At 60.2% G+C, this 17913-nt stretch overlaps 1 protein-coding gene across 1 annotated transcript; it reads left to right on the forward strand.

The window, feature by feature from the left end:
- Positions 1–7939: 7939 nt before the first annotated feature.
- LOC101629116 (CMRF35-like molecule 4) lies at positions 7940–12051 on the forward strand. The gene is made up of 4 exons (XM_004693374.2): positions 7940–8012; positions 9197–9526; positions 10525–10696; positions 11861–12051. The coding sequence occupies exons 1-4, from the start codon at positions 7940–7942 to the stop codon at positions 11979–11981; spliced, it is 696 nt and encodes a 231-aa protein (XP_004693431.1). The 3' UTR covers positions 11982–12051.
- Positions 12052–17913: the final 5862 nt, after the last annotated feature.

The raw sequence follows: 17913 nt of genomic DNA on the forward strand, positions 1-17913 counted from the left end.
CCCCTTTCTTCCCCTCTGTCATGTGTCCTCTGTTACAACAGTTTCTCTCAAATAAAGGCTTTTAGTAAGTGACAGCGACCTGGTCCCCTCATTCTGTGAATGTCACCCGGCGAGGGCCAGTTATGCTGGTGTTTGGGGCCCGGGGTGGCAGGGCTCACAGAGGTCCTGAACTGGTTCTCACAGTTTTTTTGTTGTTGTTTTTGTTTTTTTTTTAAATAGCAAAAAACAGTGACTGGACATAGTGGGGTTCCAGTCAGCACAGGGACCCAGAGGACACCCGGGGGGGGTGCGGGCGGGCGGGTCTCTCCTCTCGCCCCAGGTATGTGTGGCATACGTCTGGGCTCCCTGGGTAGGGGCGAGTGGGTGGACATTTACCTCATGACCGCTCAGGTTGCTACCCCTCTCGTTTTGAGGCTGTGGACAGCCAGCGGTCAGTCTCCTGTAGGAAACACACAGTGGACCTAGGAAATTCCCAGGGCGGGTCGGGCCGAGTCAGACTCCTTAACCCCTCCTTTACCAGCCTGATAGAAGCAGTGGGAACAGCTCAGCCGTCCTGGGTCCGGGCCCTCTGTCCACTCCTCCGAGGGATTACTCACAGCTCTCTTTTTATTTATTTTTAAATTAGTTTACAATCCCAGTTTTCTTCTTTATTATTAATTAATTAAATTTTATTTATATTCTGACCTGTTCATTTTTGCACGTTATTAAATTTCTCCCCAGGTGTAGTTCCCATCATTCCCCACCACCACAGCCCCTGAGACCCGTCTCCCCTGTATCGGAGACCACGCCAGATGTCAAAGTCCAGCTCTGACAGTGGCCGGTCAGGGGTCCTTTTCTGGAAGGATGAGGCGCGTCGGCGAAATGAGCAATAAGGCAGACGCTGACACTCCAGCTGGTGCGAGTGTCTGCTGCGGAAGACTTCAGCAGTTTCCAAGCAGTGAGATTCCGTCAGTACCGGCATCGAAGCAAATCTTTAACAATTCATTTCCATGGCTACACCGAAAATTTTGTGGTTACATGTTACAGAGAAACTCTTTTGATCATAGAAAACCACCACCAACAATCAGCAACCCCATTTTTCAGCATGATCAATCAAGGTCATTGATCAGCATCTCAAATTAAGCAGCAAATCATTAAGTCCTCCCTTGAACAATCCTTTTCCTTTCTCAGGAGAGCCTGGGGGCTTAGGGCTGAGTGTCCCGACAGCTGAAATGTGGGGGCTTGAGAGGGCGGGTCTATGAGCAAGGGGGGCATCTGGGCCCAAGGGGTCTCCCTCATGTTCTCCCCACAACCTGCGCTTACACGCACCCTGCTCCTGGCTCAGGTCCTGGCCAGGGAACCCCGAGGACCCAGAGGGGCCACCAACCTCCTCTCCACCTGGAGTCCCGGCCCCACTCTCCAGGAACCAGCAGGAAAACTCATGTCCACGTGGGAGGGCAGGGTCCAGGGTCCTCCCAAAGCCCTAGGGGCGCCCATCCTCCGCCCATCCTCCTCCCTCCCGCCACCCGTGCTCCAGGCCGGGGCTGACGGGGACCCCACAGCGCCCCCAGTGTCGGCTTCTCCCTGTGCTGAGTGGGAGGAGCCGCCGCCGTGGGCACGCAGAAGATGGGAGAGGGTAGGGGCGTGGAGAGGAGGCGACGCCCCCAGGACAGGCGGCAGGAGGCGCTGCTGAGGTCCCTCTGCCTAACGCCCCCCACCCCAGGCCGGGAGACATGTGGGGCGCTGGGGCGCTGGGCTCAGGGGACGCTAGGGTGGGCTTCCAGAACCTTCCAGAACGGGCTCCCTTTCCCTGTTGGCATAGGGTCTAGAATTTTGAAACCTATTCCTGATCGGAGCCCTGAACCCGCCAACACGGAGGAAAGCCTGTTAGCCCGCAGGAGCGCCCAGACCTGGGATGGTGTGTCCGGCAGGAGGCCCAGGGAGGGCGTGGTCTCCGGTTCCCGCCCCCCACTCTGTCACCAGGGGCCTCGGGAACAGAACTCAGGGTGGGGAGTGGCGGGCGACCAGAGCAAGGTCTTGAGGCCTGGACTTCACAGCTGGAGGTTCTGGGGTTTCCCGGGCCATGCCAGAAAGGGGGAGCCCTCGCTGCCTCTCAACCACAGTTACTCCAACTGTAAAGGGGAAGGACGTCCTAAGGGAGCTCTGCAGAGTCTTGCGGACCCCACCCCTACTCCAGCTTTCTGGACTCTGCCCCTGCTCCAGTGATTGGGAACTACAACTCCCAGCAGCCCCAGGGAGAGAACTGCGAGGACCCCAGGGCGGAGCTAGCAGGCATTCTGGGACTTTGGGGATAAATGGGGCGCCATTTTCTACGGTGCTCTGGCTAGAGAAACGGCTCTCGGACAGCGTGACTGGGGGCTTTCAGTGAGTTACCAGAGCTCCAAGTCAGCAGAGCAGGTAAGGTATTCCAGTTACCTTGTATCTCTCTTTCCCTGGGTTGTTTCCTCTTCCTTTCCCCTTTTGTAAATAAACCCATTATTGACCCTTTTGTGTGCTCCTGCAGCGCAACTGAATTTTCCGCGCGCAGGTGAGGCCCCACAGACAGGCGGCCCAGTCCACACCGGGATGCCCTGTACCACCACCACCACCATCCCTGACCGTTGCTCTTCTTTTGATGAATCTCTCTGGAGAGGAGGAGTGTGGGGTCGCTGGCCCCTCTGAGACTGGCCCTGAGTTTGGTGCTGAGCTTGCTCAGGAGAGGGAGTGACCAGGAGCCAGAGGTGGACACTGGGCTCTTCACGACCTCCCAGCATCCAGCCCGCTGCCTCCCACTGCACATCTGACACCATTAATGGGCTCCCTGACTCACCTACAAGCCCCTCGGACGCTGTCCCGCGCCAGGCCAGAGGGGGCTCAGGACCCCGCTCCGTCACCTGGGAGGCGCAGGTCGGATCCCAGTGGCTTCTCCTTACCCCCTCAGTGGTGAAAGTGTGAAAAGACTCGTTCTGTGGCCATCCTACTGCAGCCGAATGGCTAACCATCAAAGGCGAGCGGCTCCGTCCTGCCGGCCCCAGCTCCAGGGCTGAAGGCCTCTCCGTGGGGATGACCGGCTCCTCCCTTTGCAGCCGCGGAGGGTCCAGCCCTCTTTAGCGCTTTTATCAAGAAGAACCACTGGACCACTCCCAGGAGAATCCGACTCCCAGGAGAATCATACCTAGTAGGCAAGGCGCCGTGCTCCCGAAGTCCTGCCTGAGACCGGGACCCAGCGGGGTGACCCATGGTCTCCGGGCCAGGCTGCCCTCTGAGCCCCCTCGCTGAAGCAGCTCCCTGCCCTGTCTGCTTTGGTAAGTGACCCCTGTGCTGGCTACTGCCTCTGTGCCTCCTCCAGGCCATCCAGGACCCCTGGCCCTCTGCCCTGGCCAAGGGATGTCAACGTGCCCTCCGCACTTGTGTGCCCCGCCCTGGCCTGCTTCACCACCCCCGCCCTGGTGACCTGCACGTGTGATGGGAACCAGCCCCACCTGGGTGCCGACTCCTGCTGTATCGTGCTGCTCCCCTCTCTGAGCTTTGCACTAGTCAACTTCTAGAACAATCTAAACATAAGAGACCACACCATCATATTTCTATTTTTGTGTGTGCGTGATACCATTTTTCCTTTTAAAAACCAAGGTGATTGACATCCAAGATTTAGAGTGAACACTTTGAACGTGCCGGTCCACTCTCTGCCCTGAAGAACTTCTGCTGAGAAATCTGCTAAAGCCACGGTGGGGGGAGCGTTCCTTTGAAGATTATAAATTATTTTTCTCTTACAGTTTTCAGGTGCTCCTTGTCTTTGCTTTTTGAAAGTTTCATTATACTACATCTTGGAAAAAATCATATTTACCGTGGCATGGTCTGTTCACTTCACGAATTGGATGTCCAAGTCACTTCCCAGATTTGGGGCGCTGTTTGCAAGCATTTGCCTAAATAAACTGACTTGCCCTTCTCCCTCTCTCCTCTTTCTAGAACTGCAATAGGTCTCATCTTCTAGGATTCTTTGTATTTCGACTCTTTTTCCTTTGTTCTCCTCTCACTGGGTTTTTCCAAATTTTCTGTCCTCTAATCCACTTGTTTTATCCTCTGTTTCATCAATTCTACACTGATACTCTTGATTTCTTTTTTCATTTCCATCATTGAATTCTTTAACTCCTGAATGAACTGTATTACTTTTTAGGATTTCTTTATATATTTTTTAAATTTTTTTTTAAACTTTTAAAAATATTTATTTACGCATGCAGAACTGGGTCACAGACCAGAGATGCAGGGGCAGTGGGAGGGTTCATCAGAGACAGAGTGGGGCGCAGGACAGGCAGATGGATGAAGTCACTGCTGACGGAGCAGCGGGGAGACAGGAGAGGTCTGCTGTGCCACGTGGGTCACCTCTGGGTTGGGGATCGAACCAGACTGAAGCAGCTGCAGCTCGCTTGCAGGGCTGCACTTTAACCCACTGGGCCACCAGGGAGGGCCCAACTTTGAGGTTTCTAATTCAATTAAACTTCTAATTTTTCTTTTTCTTTTTTTTTATAATATAATAGTTTATTTTTACATCATTTTGAAACTTCTAATTTGTCTTAAAAGCTGTTTTCCTGATTTCATTGAATTGTCTTTCTGTATTCTTTGGTAGTCCACGAGTTCTTCAAAATGCTGTTTGGAGTTCTTCAACAGGCGAGTCGCCATTGCGTGTCTCTGAGCTCATTTCCCGGAGCATTGTTGTTATGGCTGATGGTGTCCTGTTTCTTGATCCCTCATGCTCCCTGGGGGTTTTCACTGCTGTTCTCATACTTGAAGTGCCGTCACCTCCTCCGGTCTCCACCGGCTGTCTGCAGGTGGGCCGTTTTCTGGCTGTCTTATAGCCGGGCCTCTGGCCGGGCCCAGAACACCTGCCTGGTGCTCTTCCTCCCTCTTGTGGCAGGCTCCAAGCCCGGACTCATCCTACAGCTCACCGTGGCTGCAGGAACCTGTCCTGCTCTCCTGAAGATGGCACTACCGCTCAGGTTTGTGAAGCAGCCCCTCCCAGGTTTGTGAAGCAGCCCCTCCCGTGGACCTGACTGCCATTCTGAGCTCCGGCCCTTTCTCCTGGCGCTCTCCGAGTCGGGAGCGCACAGCAGCCAGCGACTGCGGAGTGAGAGGTGGGCTTCACGCCGGGCACCCTGAGCCCCTGAGCCTGGCAGTCGGCGTCAACTCCAGGGCTCTATGCATAAATGAGGCTCTTTTCTGTAACTTCTGAGCTGTCAAAGCTAATATTAAGCTTTGTCAAAGCTTAACATTGGAGATAGTTTGACAAAGATTAATATTAGAGATATGCTCGTTTGGCAAGATTAATCTGCTAAACTTCTCCTGATCCCATCAGCTCACCACTGCAACTCCCCAGGGACTTGACAGCCAGCCCAGAAATCCACACCTCTAATGACTGGTCTCCCCCCAGCCTGCCCCGTCCCGCCGAACCCCCTGGCCCATGCCATCAGCTGGTGGGAGCTCTGGGCTTTGACGTCTCCACCCCGAGCTCAGCTCCTAGGGCTGGAGGTCCAGGAGCCCCGTCAGCCCCCGGATGCCTGGGCCACCTTGACAGTGGTCTGACCTGCTCATGATGGGGAGACGTGGGCCCGTCAAAGGATGGCAGGTCACGGGGACACTTGGCTGCCTTCATGTGGGTGTTTCATCACACCCAGGAGACACCAGGGCACGTCCAGCCCCATGTGACTGGGTGGGAATCTCCACACCCGGCAGGAACGCAGCCAGACGGGACTGTGTGTGTTACGCCCCCAGGGTGCAGCCCCCAGAGAGAGGTCAGCTGAGATTCAGCAGGTGGGACCACAGGTGAGGGGGTGTTGTGACCCCTGACTTGGAGCAGCAGCAGGAAGGACCTGCAGGGCCCTTCAGGGACAATGGGGACGGGCCAGGTCCCCTGCTGGTGATGGGGCTTTCATCTTGCGGGCCAATGGCCAGTGCATTTCTGATCTGTGCACTTCCCACACCTATTCCACATGCAATAAAATATCGAAGCTGTGCCCTGAGTTCTCTCCACGCCGTTCCCCAATGCACCGTGGGTTCTCTGCACAGCACCGAAGGCGCATCGGTGACCCCCGCCACCACTGTCCTGGTCGAGGGCGTGGAGCCAGGCTGTGCTCTGGCTGGTGTTGGCTGTAGGCTCCAGCCCTGGCATGGCAGGTCCCCCCTCCACAAGTGGCTCCACTAACCACATGAAGGACCCACAGTGTGTGTGGGGGGGCAGCCCCCGAGGATCCTGCGTTGGTAAGAGCAGGGGGGCAAGGAGGGACCCAAGTGAGCGGACAGTCCAGCTGGAGTTTCCTCGCGATGCCCCTTCTCTGCCCTCGCCTGCACGCAGACCCTGCAGGCTGGGCTCTGCAAACACATGCAGCATCCCGGGACCTCAGGATTGGCAGGAATAGGGGGACTCCTGCAAAAAAGGCAGGCTGCGCGCTCGGAAATACCTTGGCAGCTGGGTGTTTCCATCCCCCGCCCAGTCCTGACCGCTGGGGGGCGCCCATGGTCAAGCCTGTGCACCTCAAAGGCTGCTTGGAACCCAAGGCCAGCCAGATCAGTGGCTGAAGCCTCACCTGCTCGGCTTGCTGCATCTCCAGTGGGAGTCCGTCACTAAAGGCCTGGGGGCAGGTGGCGGGTTGCTTGGCCCCTTGCAGTGATGCCTGTTTTAAAACTGAGAATAGTCACCACAACATGAATTTTACTGCAGGTAGAGCTGAATAATGACAAAACAAAAGAGTTGCAGCCATGTGCTTTACAGGAATGCGGGGACGCTTAGCCCAGTTGCATCTCAGCACAAGTGTCGGGAAAGAAGGGCCAGTGTCCCCGCCTGGACCTTGGCTGCGGGCGGAAGCGGCCACGGGCGCTCAGGAGGGCTCAGGTCACGCTCCGCCGGCCCCTCCAGCCCCTCCATGTTCTCCGGGAGCGGAGCCGCCCTGCGGCTGCCCCAGAGCCCTTTGGTTCCGCATCCCACCCCTCCGCCTGCAAGGCCCTCAGGGTGCAGCAAGAGAAGAAACCCTTGGGCTTCCGCTTCATCTTGAGAGGGCAGGTCCGGGGGCCCCTTCTGGGGTGCTGTGACGATGGTTGAGGAGGGGGGGACTCAGGAGCTCTGCGTCTGAGCTCACCCAGTGCAGGTTCTACAGATGCCAACAGGCAGTGGAGCGAGAGTGAGCTCTGGGCCACGCGATGGGCACCAAAGGGGTGCATGATGGTCGGGTGCAGAGGGAGGCTGGCGGGCCGTGCCCCCAGGAGGAGTCACAGCCAGTAGCGGGGCCCAGAGAGCGGGGCCGGGGCGCGGCTCAGGGGCACCGCTGAGGCGGGCGGAGAGGAAGGTCACGCAGGAGGCGTTTAGATAACCAGTGTCAGGCAGTGCCGTGGTGCCAGCCAGCAGGGGAAGTATGCGAGGGGAGGAGGTGCCCGGCACTCCAGACGAGGGCGAAAGTCACTTCTGCTGCCGATGGCGATGGCGGGTGGCTCTGCCGGGGGTGACCGGCGGCCTGGAGGCAGGGCCAGGGGTCAGCTCGGGGGCACATGCCCAGGCAGGAAGGGGGCCTCCCCTGGGGCGCGGGCGGAGGTGATGGGCCGCCCCTCCCGGAGGCCGGGGAGAGCCTGTGTGCAGACTGCTCCCCAAGTTCCAGTCCAGCGGTCTCCTGTCGCCCTCTTCTCTCTGCACCCTCATTTCATGCCCCGGCTGTGGCAGCCCCTTCTCAGCTCCTCTCACCATTGTGGGGGAGCCCCGGCCAGGCAGGACCCCCTCTTTCCCCAAGTCACAAGCCGCGTCATCAGGCCCAGAGGCGTGCTCTCCCCAGGACAACACTTTCTTTCCCCCTAATTAAGAAACTAGGAAGTAACTGGAGAAAAACGTGAAGGGAAGTAGACGAGAAAAGCTGGAGGGTGATTAGACACATAAGGGCAGCCCGCGGGCTCGGTCAGCCGGCGGCTGGCACTGAGCAGCGCCATGGACAGAAGCCAGGCGGGCGGCAGCGTGTGGCCGCTCCCGGCCCTGCTCCTGCTCCTGCTGGCGGTCCCAGGTGAGCGGCTGGACCCGGGGATGGGCCGCTTAGGGCCGGGGGGTGGGGGCCGCCCAGGAACAGGGCAGGTCTGATTCAGGGAGCAGGAAAAGAATTTTTTTTATTATCTTTTACGTGCTAAGCTTGGTGCTGGGAAAATAAGACTTAGTATCATTGATCTGGTTTTGGGGGGACTTTTCCTCAACCCTGACAGGTGGATAGATGGGGAAGAAGCACGCACGGACAGAGACCCAGAGATCATGGGGGTGGGGGCGGGTCCACGCCAGACAGCAGGCACCCACGCGAGAGCAGGACGGCGGGTGCAGGCCTCGTGAACACCCGCACGCAACACCCGCTCCTGCACTGAGCTTGCCCCGGCGTGCGGCTGCCCGCCGGGGTCACGACTCAGACACGGCGGCGCTGGCGTGGGGGCGTGGGGGGCTCAGGGCTGGCTGGCCTGGAGCGAGCCCCTCGGGAGCTCAGAGCAGGGGTGCACAGGCAGAGAGCAGCAGGCTCCCTGGAGGCGACAGCCAAGCCGCTGTGGTTGCGCCAAAGCCCAGCGCTCCTGCCACGCGGCGCCTGCCACCGAGGCGGGCAAGAGGCCTGGGCACACGGGACCCGAGTCGGACACAGGTGCAGAGAGCCCGGGCAGAGACAAAAGGAACCGAGTCTGAGACGAGTGTAAGGGCTTACTCCGTCAAGCCGAGGAGGGAGAACACTCCAGACCGACGGGGCACCTTTGCAAAGGCTCAGGGACATAGGGTGGCATGAGGCTAAGGGTAAAGCAGCCCTGCGTTGTAGTGGGTGCGTGCATGCTGTGCGCGTGAGAGCTTACCGCCGAGCAGCTCGCCCAGGTGTGGGGGTGTCGGCTCCCAGCTGGGTGAGGTGTGGGCTGTGGGGGGCAGGGCACCAGGTGGCTCGCCCACCTGCCCGCTCTGGGGTCCCACGGAGCCGCAGCGTTTCCAAGGCGAGAGGCCATCAATAGGATGGCAAGTGGGCAGAGCCCTGTGCAGGGAGGCACAGACAGGGAGGAATAGCAACTGTCAGGGTTAAGGAACAGGAGGTTGGGGGGTCGGGGACCCTGGGGCAGAGGGCAGGGCACCTGAGCCACCCCAGGGAGGTGCCGGGAGCAGCAGCTGGAGCAGGGCCCAGCCAGGCCTGGGGGGTCGCGGTGGCGGGAGTCAGTGTCGGTTTCTGTTCTGCAGGCGGCCTGCCCATCCAGGGCCCGTGGGGCGTGAGCGGCCCAGTGGGGGGGCTGGTGACCATCAGGTGTCACTACGGCTCGGGGTGGGAGACCTACGTGAAGTGGTGGTGCCGTGGGCAGCACTGGCGCTCCTGCGACATCCTGGTTCGCACCACCGGGTCTGAGGAGAAGGTGAGAAGAGGCCGAGTGACCATCCAGGACGACCAGGGCCAGCGCGCCGTGAACGTAACCATCGAGGAGCTGAGGCCCGAGGACGAGGACATCTACTGGTGTGGGGTCGAGAGGAGGGGGACCGACCTGGGGCACCAGGTGCGCGTGTCCGTGTACTCAGGTAGGAGACGCCATCCTCCAGCCTGACGGGGTCCTGTCACGTGTGCGGGGAGCTGGGAGTAGAAAGCCCCTATCCTGAGGGTGTCAGGGGCGCGGGACCCTCCGCCTCGTCTGCCTCTGGCAGCAGGAGGGAGGAGGACGGTGGACGCCAGACTCCGCCCCGGGAGAAGGAAAGGCAGGACCAGCCCTGACAGGGCGCCTCTGGGCCCGGACAGGCCCTCGGCCACTCTGGCCCCAAGCGCTCGGCCGCCCCGGAAGTCTGGCCTGGGGAGAGGCCGGCCGCGCCCCAACTCTATCTGCAGAGCCCCTGGGCTTGTCTCTGCTTGGGGGGCCAGGGAGGCTCCCGCTCAGCTGAGTCACAGCCGGGCAGGGCGTAGGCCTGTGACTCAGGAGTCCATTTACAGAACAGAGAAGCCTTTGGGGACGAGGCGTATGCAAATAGGCTGCACGTGTGTGGCCGGGAGGCTGCCGGTGTCTGGAATGTTCTAGAAACTGACTGAAGAAACAACAATGGTGGGGAGGGTGATGGAAGACGAATCGGCGCCGGGAGAGTTAGAAGCGGGGGCTCTCCGAGTCAGGCTCATCTTGGTGGGCAAGTGTGGTGAAATCGGGGGGTTCTGGGGGGCAAGAGCACCCCTCAGGGAAGAAGAGGCCATAGGAGACAGGGGAGGCCTGAGAGGCAGCTCCGGGACAGACAGCCTGCTCCAACCGAGACCCCGAGAGAGTCCATGAGTGCAACGGGGCCCCCACTGGGGGTCCTCACACCCAGCAGGGCCAGCCAGGGCGCCCCGCTAAAGCGAATGTCTGTGAAGTGCCAACGTCGCGTGTCACCGGAGGCCCCACACCGCGGGTGATTCTCTGTGAATTCAGTCAAGTTGGTTTAGAGTGAGACACCAAAGGCCATGCGAGGAGACCCCTGGGGCTGACGGCTGTGCTGGGTCGGGGGGCTGTTGCCTGGCCGGGGACCCCGGGGAAAGGTGACCAGTGCGACCCCAACAGTGACCACGGAAGCCACCACGGAAGCCACCACTCTGACAGACACACCTGCACCCACAAGAGCAGACACCCCAGAAGCTAACACCATGGACGCACCCCCCAGTGTGGATCCCGAGCCCCCCGCCACCCTGAGTGCCAACGGCAGCAGCCTGACCGTGCACGACCTCCTCACCCGGTGAGCGACCAGCCCCACACGTCCCGGCTGGGCCAGGCTCCAGGGCCTGCCCCGGGCTCGCCGCCGCTGCTCCTCCAAGAACCAGGAGCCCCGGCCCCCTGTGCCCCGCGAGGCCTTCAGTTGGGCCACTGGAGCGAAGGCTCTGGGCTCCCTGACCCCAGGAAGTGAAAGGAGGTGCAGCAGGCTCACCCCAAGGAGACAAGGCCCCAGAGGAGACGCCCGGGGCTGCTGGAACAAACGACCAGCAGCAGCGGCCCTGGATGAGTCCACTGGGCTGAAATGGGGTGTCTGGCAGGAGGGGGGACCTGCGTGCACTTTCAGCTGTAGGGGTCCCTGTGTGCCTTGTTCATGCTCTCCCCCATCTTCAAAGCCAGCGAGAGCGGGGCACTTGGGGGACACTTGGCGCCCCGTTTCCATCCTGCTCAAGGCCGTGGGAGAGCGGGTGTTGTGCTGAGTCCAGAGAGCAGGATGCGCAATTTGTAGCCACTCTGAGTCCAGAGGAACAGGAGAGGAAATGGGGGTGCAGCCCTCGGGGACTAGGCCCTGTGGCAAGTGGTAGATATTTTTAGGAGGTGAACGCAGCCTGCCCTCCCCTTCTCCCGAAAACTCTTAGTGAAATCATGTCTCACCGCACCCAAGTCTGCGGAGGGAGCAGGGCACTGGCCTGCCTTGGCGGGAGGGGTGAGCACACGCTGATGGGGACCCCCCAGGACCCACAGATCTCGCTAGAGCGCAGGGACACAGGAGCTGGCCCTGGCACTCGCGGGAGGGCCAGCCCAGCGCGAGGAGAACCGGCCGGGCAGCAGGCTGTCAGGAGGGGGCCCTCTGCTTCCAAGAGGAATATTCCCTCTGAGCTTGAAAGAAGGGGGGGCAGGAGAGGGGTCAGCAAGACAGGAGAGGGCAAAGCTGTGGCGTGGTGGGCTGCAGGAGAACTGAGGGGCCAGACACAGACAGGGGACAGGCCAGCCTGCAGGGCCACCCCGGGGCGCAGCCTTTGGACAGCAAGACTGTGGGGAGGGGGCGGGGCGGGGAGCCCTGGCTTCCCTGGTGGGACCTGAGCCCCCCTGTCCTGCGTGGTAGGGGCCCGGGGCTTGGCTCTGGGAGGACGGGCGGGGAGGCGCTGCCAGAAGAGACAGCTCACGCCTGTCCCTTGTCCCCGCACAGGGCCCTGGGCTGCAACATGCACTTCCTGGTCTTGACCTTGGTGAAGGTGCCCCTGCTTGGGGGCCTGCTGTGCACCGTGATGTGGCTGAGCAGGAGTCGGGGGGACCCCAAGCGGGAGTGAAGGCAGCCCGAGCAGGAGACCCCAGCTCCACGCCCTCTGCGCTGGGCCAGGCTCAGACCGGACCTGCTACTGGGCGCGGGAAGTGACTGTTTCCAAAAGGAGAGACAAGGGGCCCTCTGCGCGGGGACCCCCTCCTGCAGGCGGGCCCTCCCCGTCCGGCAGCCTCCGCGCAGGACCAGAGGCGGGAGGAGGCCGCTGCCCGCACGGGGTCCGCAGGCGCCTCTGGCCTGTTCTCGGGGCTGGAAGCACAGCAGGACCTGTCCAGCTCGCTCTTCGCTCTTCGAGGGCTGCTCTCGGGCAGCAGCGCCTGGCCCCACCACCTGGCGCCACCTGTGTGAACAGGAGCCACCCACGGGGCCTGAGCCCCAAGCCCGGCCAGTGGGTCTGCGGCCACAGGGGGCGAGGCCACCCGGGGCGAGGCCACCCGGGGCGAGGCCACCCAGGGCGAGGCGCTGGCGGGCGACCGAAGCCGGTGACGTGAGCGGCGGTCTCTGCAGACCGCGCTCCCCGCCAGGAGCTTCAGCCAGGTCCACGTCTCTTTGCCTCTCACCTGTTTGCAGCCAGTAAAGTTGAATTCCTTTGTTCTCATCTCTGGTCCCCAAAACTTGTCTAACCTTGTTCCTTTGTTTGTTTGTAAGATTTATTTACTTATTTACTTATGAGTACTTGGACTGGGGTACAGGCCAGAGGTGGGAGGGCCATGAGAAGATTCACCAAAGAATAGAACAGAACAGGGGATCTACTGAAACCCACTGCTGAGGGGAGCAGCGGGGAGACAGGAGGGGTCTGCTGCGCCCTGGGGTCACTCCCTGGCCGGGCATCAAGCTCTGCTGAGGGGCTGTGACAGCTTCACAGTGCTGAGACTTAACCCCTGCATCGCGAGGGCCCACCTCACTCCTTTCTTAATCAGGGGGGAAGATTTGAGTTTTTCTCCCACCTCTTTGCCAGTCAATTAACAATACAGCTCTTCCCTCCCCAGAAGCCCTGGGCCGGGCTTCCCTGGCGGTCTAGGGGTGAAGTCTCAACGCTGTCACCGCCAGGGAGTGACCCCAGGGCGCAGCAGACCTCTCCGATCTCCCCGCCGCTCCCCTCAGCAGTGGGTTTCAGTCCATCTGCCTGTTCTGTTCCCCGCTCTCTCACCCCGCACCTCTGGCCTGTACCCCAGCTCATGTCTGCATAAATACATCTTTAAAAAAGAAAAGAACCTGCCACGCACAGGTCTGCAGCCAGCGCCTTCCTCAAGGGGCACGGCCCCGGCCCCTGGCACAGATGGGGCTCGCAGCAGCTCCTGCCCCTCGCCCCGCAGGCCATCTGCGCCCGTGGAAGGTCACTTCCCCGCCTGCTGGGGCACCATCTGCCCAGGCAGGGGTACGGCGCTCGGAGGCCCCTGTGCTTTGCTCGGCCCCGGCCAGCGCCCACGACCTGTGGGCTTCCGGGCTTGTCTCGTTTGCTCCCCGTGTTTCAGTGGTGCGCGGGGGATTTCACTGGTGGCCTCTCCTAAAAGAAGGGGCGCTCAAAAGCGGGGCCCGCGACCCCAGGTCCCTGCCCTGGACCATCAGAGTGTTAAAATGTTCCAGGGCTTCCCCAGGACGCCATCAAAGCACAGACACTAGAGAGAAAGAAATTAAACTGCCCTTTGGCAGAGGACAGGAGTGTTTATGGGAAGAGCCCAGAGTCTGCAATTCTTGACTGAGCATTAGAATCACTTCCTCGGCAGCAGCAGGAAACCCGGATGTAGGTTTTCTCTGTCACAGAACGCTTTCTCCTCCATCCTCTCCGGAGCCCAGCGTTGGGGAGCTCAGCCGGGGGCGCCGCCCCTCCTGGGTCTCCCTGCCGCCCGCCCGAGGCAGCTGGGCCACCCGCGCCATCAGCCCAACTTGGGTTAGGAGCAGCCTCGGCACAAGAGCCGCCCTCGGGCCCCCGTGGTCTGCGCCGCTGGACGGCCAGGCCTGACTCTGTGGCTTTTCCTGGGCCCCTGATTCCGGGGTCTGAGACCACTCGCCCCCCAGAAATTGAGGCTGGAACGCGAGTCCTCCCCCCACTCCCTTTTCTGGCCAGCATGCCCCCGCCCCTCCGCCCCTTCCTCCAGCCCACCAGGCCGCTCCCATCTGGGGCCTCCACTGCAGAGCAGAGCTGTGTGCAGGAGCTACCCGCTCTCCTGGCTCCCCAATACCTGAATTTTTATGCACACAAGAACTGGGTGCAGGCCAGAAGTACAGTGGGTGAAAGGACTCCCGAGGGACAGAGTGGGGAGCAGAACAGGCAAAATGACTGCAATTCACTGCTGAGGGGACACTGGGGAGACAGGAGAGGCCTGCTGCGCCCTGTGGGTCCCTCCCCGGCCGGGGATCACACTCAGGCTGCAGAGGCTGGAGACAGCGTCTGTGCTTTGACTTGTCACACCACCAAGGAGGCCTCACATTGGAATAATATTAAGTGGCCCAGAGGCCCAGAGCGGGGCAGGGGTGTAGACAGAGGCCCGGCTGACAACACAGGGCTCCTCCCAGAACACTGTCCTGGCCTAGTAGATGCTCCCTGGCCTCCACCCTGGGAGACAGTGGACCCCTTCTCCGGCTGGGGCTGTCCGTGGGTGCCAGAGCCGTGGTCCCGCCAGCAGAATCCAGCTGTGCTGCGTCCGGCTCCCGCATCACAGGCCACAGGCCAGCTAGTCAGTGCCTCTCATGGCCACTCAGGCATGAGAAGCTGCTGTTGACAGAAAATGGGGGCGTGGCCCCCCACCCCCAGTCACTGTGCCGAGGCCAGCGTAACCCAGCAGCCTGGGAAGAAGGGCTCCTCCCACGCGCACAGGAGCCGGGAGGGACGCTGGCGGGCAGGGGCTGGGCAGGGGCAGGGAGTAGGTGGGAGTGGCTCGTCTGCACCCCCATTTCTACGTCAGTGCACAGCATGCCACCCCAAAGCCATGCCCACTCGATGGCCGGCTCACACAGAGCCACGGAGGCCTCCCCGGGGGGCGAGGCTGGCCCTGGCGCCGGGGCAGGAAATGCCACTCCAGGATTGTCTCCTGCCTTCTCTGCCGGCTGCAACCGTGGAGCAGCCGGGGCTGCACAGGCCAGAAGGAGCGTTCTCTGTTAGCTCATCGTGGCCTCTCAGCCGGCCCTGGGCCCTTTGGTCAGCGAGGACGGCCCCAGGACAGATGGGTTCTCGGAAATCACCGCTTTGCCTGGCTCGGCCTCTCCGGAATCTGTTTGAAAGCTGTTTTTCCATCTTGAACCTATTTTGGGGTCATTTACAGAAAATATCCTCATGGAGGTCTCTTTTTAGTCCTTCATGTTGGTAGAGTATTTTCTTTCCGGTTTTGTGACGCACTGAATAACTCACTTCGAGATCAGAGGAACGACGTTTGTCAAAAGCAGGCCGATTTAATGCGGACAGGTAGCGCCCGCTTGCTGGCCGAATGACCAAGGGTTTGAGCGAAAAGGTAGCAAACCCTCGGCTGACAGCAGGCCCGCTGCAAGCCCCGGCCTTTCCGAGCACCTGTCTGGAAGGCCGGTGTCGAGGCAACCGAGGGACCGAGGGACCCGCGAAGGGCTGCACCTTCTAGGAGGCTCCGGCCACCTGTCCACCGGCTCACTGTCTCCTCCGCCGACTGCCAGCTCCGTGGGGGCCCCTGTTCTCTGGATGCTGAGCTGGAGCTGACCATCAAGCCCCGTCTGACACGCACGTGTCCCCGTCAGCAAGAGGTGCCACAGCCGGCTGCTGAGGGGACTCTGAAGAACGACACCAGGGCGCTCAGGAAATGGCTGGCATATTGCACAACGCCTTCCAGCCCAGGCCTGCAGTTTCAATTCCCACAGCCACAAAAGTTTCTGTGCGAGCCCATGTGGGGAAGGGTGCGAGTGGCCCAGAAAGTTGGTGGGGAGCCAGCCGCAAGGGCAGTTGAGCGTTTTCGGGGTCTTTGGCTTAAAGGCTGCTAGTTGAAATGTCTGTTGTCCCTGGTGTGCCCTGAATCTCCAGCCACGTGAGACAGGATCCCAGGAACCGGACGGGGTGCCCCGTGGACTGCGCCTGCATCGTCAATGCGCCCGCCCGAGACCCAAGGACCCAAGGCGACAAGATGGGAAAGGAGAAACCGTGTTGGGGCCACAGAGCAACCCCGTGGGAAAACCAGCCTTGACCCCTGTTGGGTCAGGGATACTGTGCATTTTGTTCTAGCAGCCTGTGGTCAAAGACTCAGCTCCCGATCCTGGCCCAGCAGGCAGGTTTGGGGGACTGGGGTATGGGGGGGCTGGATAAGGCCTGGGCACGAGGCCATCAAACTGACCAGGAGACCAGAAAAGCGGCCCAGCTACAGGAGTGGGCGCAGAGGGACAGCAGGACATGCCTCAGTGTCAAAGGCCAGCCAGGGCCACACCCCCAGCAGGTAGCAGGGGCGAGCGGGTACCCAAGTTAGATCCCGGGGAGACGGTGTGAAGGAGCCTCAAATCGCTCACCACAGACCTCCCCCCTGGCCCACTGCTTTTCCCAGCAGGGCATTTCTATCAATCTGTGGTCCCCAGGAAAAGGGGAAGTTCCAGGTTCCCTGCCCACCCCCCCAGGAGGGTGGAGCCTTGCAGAGAAGCGAAGGATCTAGAGAAGAAGGAAGCAGGATGGAGAGCCAGGGGACCAGAGGAAGCCGCAGGAAGCACGTGATGAAGAAACTGTGCTTGTTTCTTGGCCCTGTGCTGGTTGAAACAGACGTGGGCAAGAGCCCCGTGGGAGGTGACCATGGCAGCGTTTACCTTGACTTTGATGGTGCTCTTTTCCTCCCAGACTAGTCTGACCCTGTCTGACCCTTTTCTGCGGGTCCCGGCCAGAACGTGCTTTAGGCTCGTGGCCGCTTTCAGGCCTTGCCCTGGGCCAACCCCTTTTGGGTGGACTTTTGCCCACGAGGGGACGGGTCACTTCAAGTATCTGACTTAGAAACTATATTCTTTGTCTTTTCTGTGCTTCACACTCACTGTATGAAAGTTCCTTTCCATTAAAGCTCTTATGTCTTATATTGATGCAGCGGATGGCGAACCTGTTTAGAGCAGGCAGATTTAGGGGTTCAGGGGTGCCACTCTTTCCCTGCCCTGTAACACTTTCACCCTGTGCCTCCGGCTTCACCCAGATATTACCCCCAGTACAACTTCTACTCATTCCAGACACAAAACTTAATTATAATTAACCAAACTTACTTATTGAGTGACCAACTGATTGAATTAAATACAGTCATTAACTAGCTAATTAGTGCTAACATGGTCACAGACCTGAATATCAGAGCTACACCCACAGGCTTCTGGAATAAAAAGCTCAGTATCTTTGCAGCCTTGACGGAGGCCACTATTTTCTCAGGATGCAGAGAATACCACCACGAATGAAAATTTGACTTCCCTGAAATTAAAACTTTCTATTCATCAAGAAACACCATTTAGGCCCTCCCTGGTGGCCAACCCGTTAGGGCGCAGCACTCAGGCCAGCCGCCGCCGCCTCAGGGCGAGTTTGACCCACGCCCCGACCCACGGGGCGCAGCGGACGTCCCCTGTCTCCCCCCTGCCCCCTCCCCGGAGTGTTTCAGTGGGCGCACCTGTTCTCTGTCTCTGGTGGATGCTCTCACCTCCTACCCCTCTGTATGACCAGTGCCTGGGCATCTAGAATACAGCGAGCACTGGCACCGATCGCCAAGGAAAGAGCGAGCACCTCAGTATTTTCAACTAGGCCAGAGATTTGGATTAAAATAGTAATAAAGTGAAGATTCGCCCTTTGCAAGTCCTTTACAGAGCATTAAAACCAGCGTGAAACATGAAGGTGCCGAACGCCACTGGATGTGCTGGGGCTCAGTGTGGGGGCTCCGGGTCCCTCTGAGACCCAACTCAGCACCGCTGCCACCCAGCAGCTTACTGAGGGGAGCCCCTGGTACACGCAGGTGGCAGGCTTAAAGGACTCACTGCCG

This window comes from Condylura cristata, unplaced genomic scaffold (assembly GCF_000260355.1).
Source record: "Condylura cristata isolate star-nosed mole 26May11 unplaced genomic scaffold, ConCri1.0 scaffold00038, whole genome shotgun sequence".
NCBI lineage: Eukaryota > Metazoa > Chordata > Mammalia > Eulipotyphla > Talpidae > Condylura > Condylura cristata.

Bases quoted from the DNA above. Each gene is read 5' to 3' on its own strand.
- LOC101629116 (XM_004693374.2), top strand. From the start codon at position 7,940: ATGGACAGAAGCCAGGCGGGCGGCAGCGTGTGGCCGCTCCCGGCCCTG. The intron at 8,013-9,196 runs GTGAGCGGCTGG...TCTGTTCTGCAG, and splicing joins GCTCCTGCTGGCGGTCCCAG to GCGGCCTGCCCATCCAGGGC. The intron at 9,527-10,524 runs GTAGGAGACGCC...CGACCCCAACAG, and splicing joins GCGCGTGTCCGTGTACTCAG to TGACCACGGAAGCCACCACG.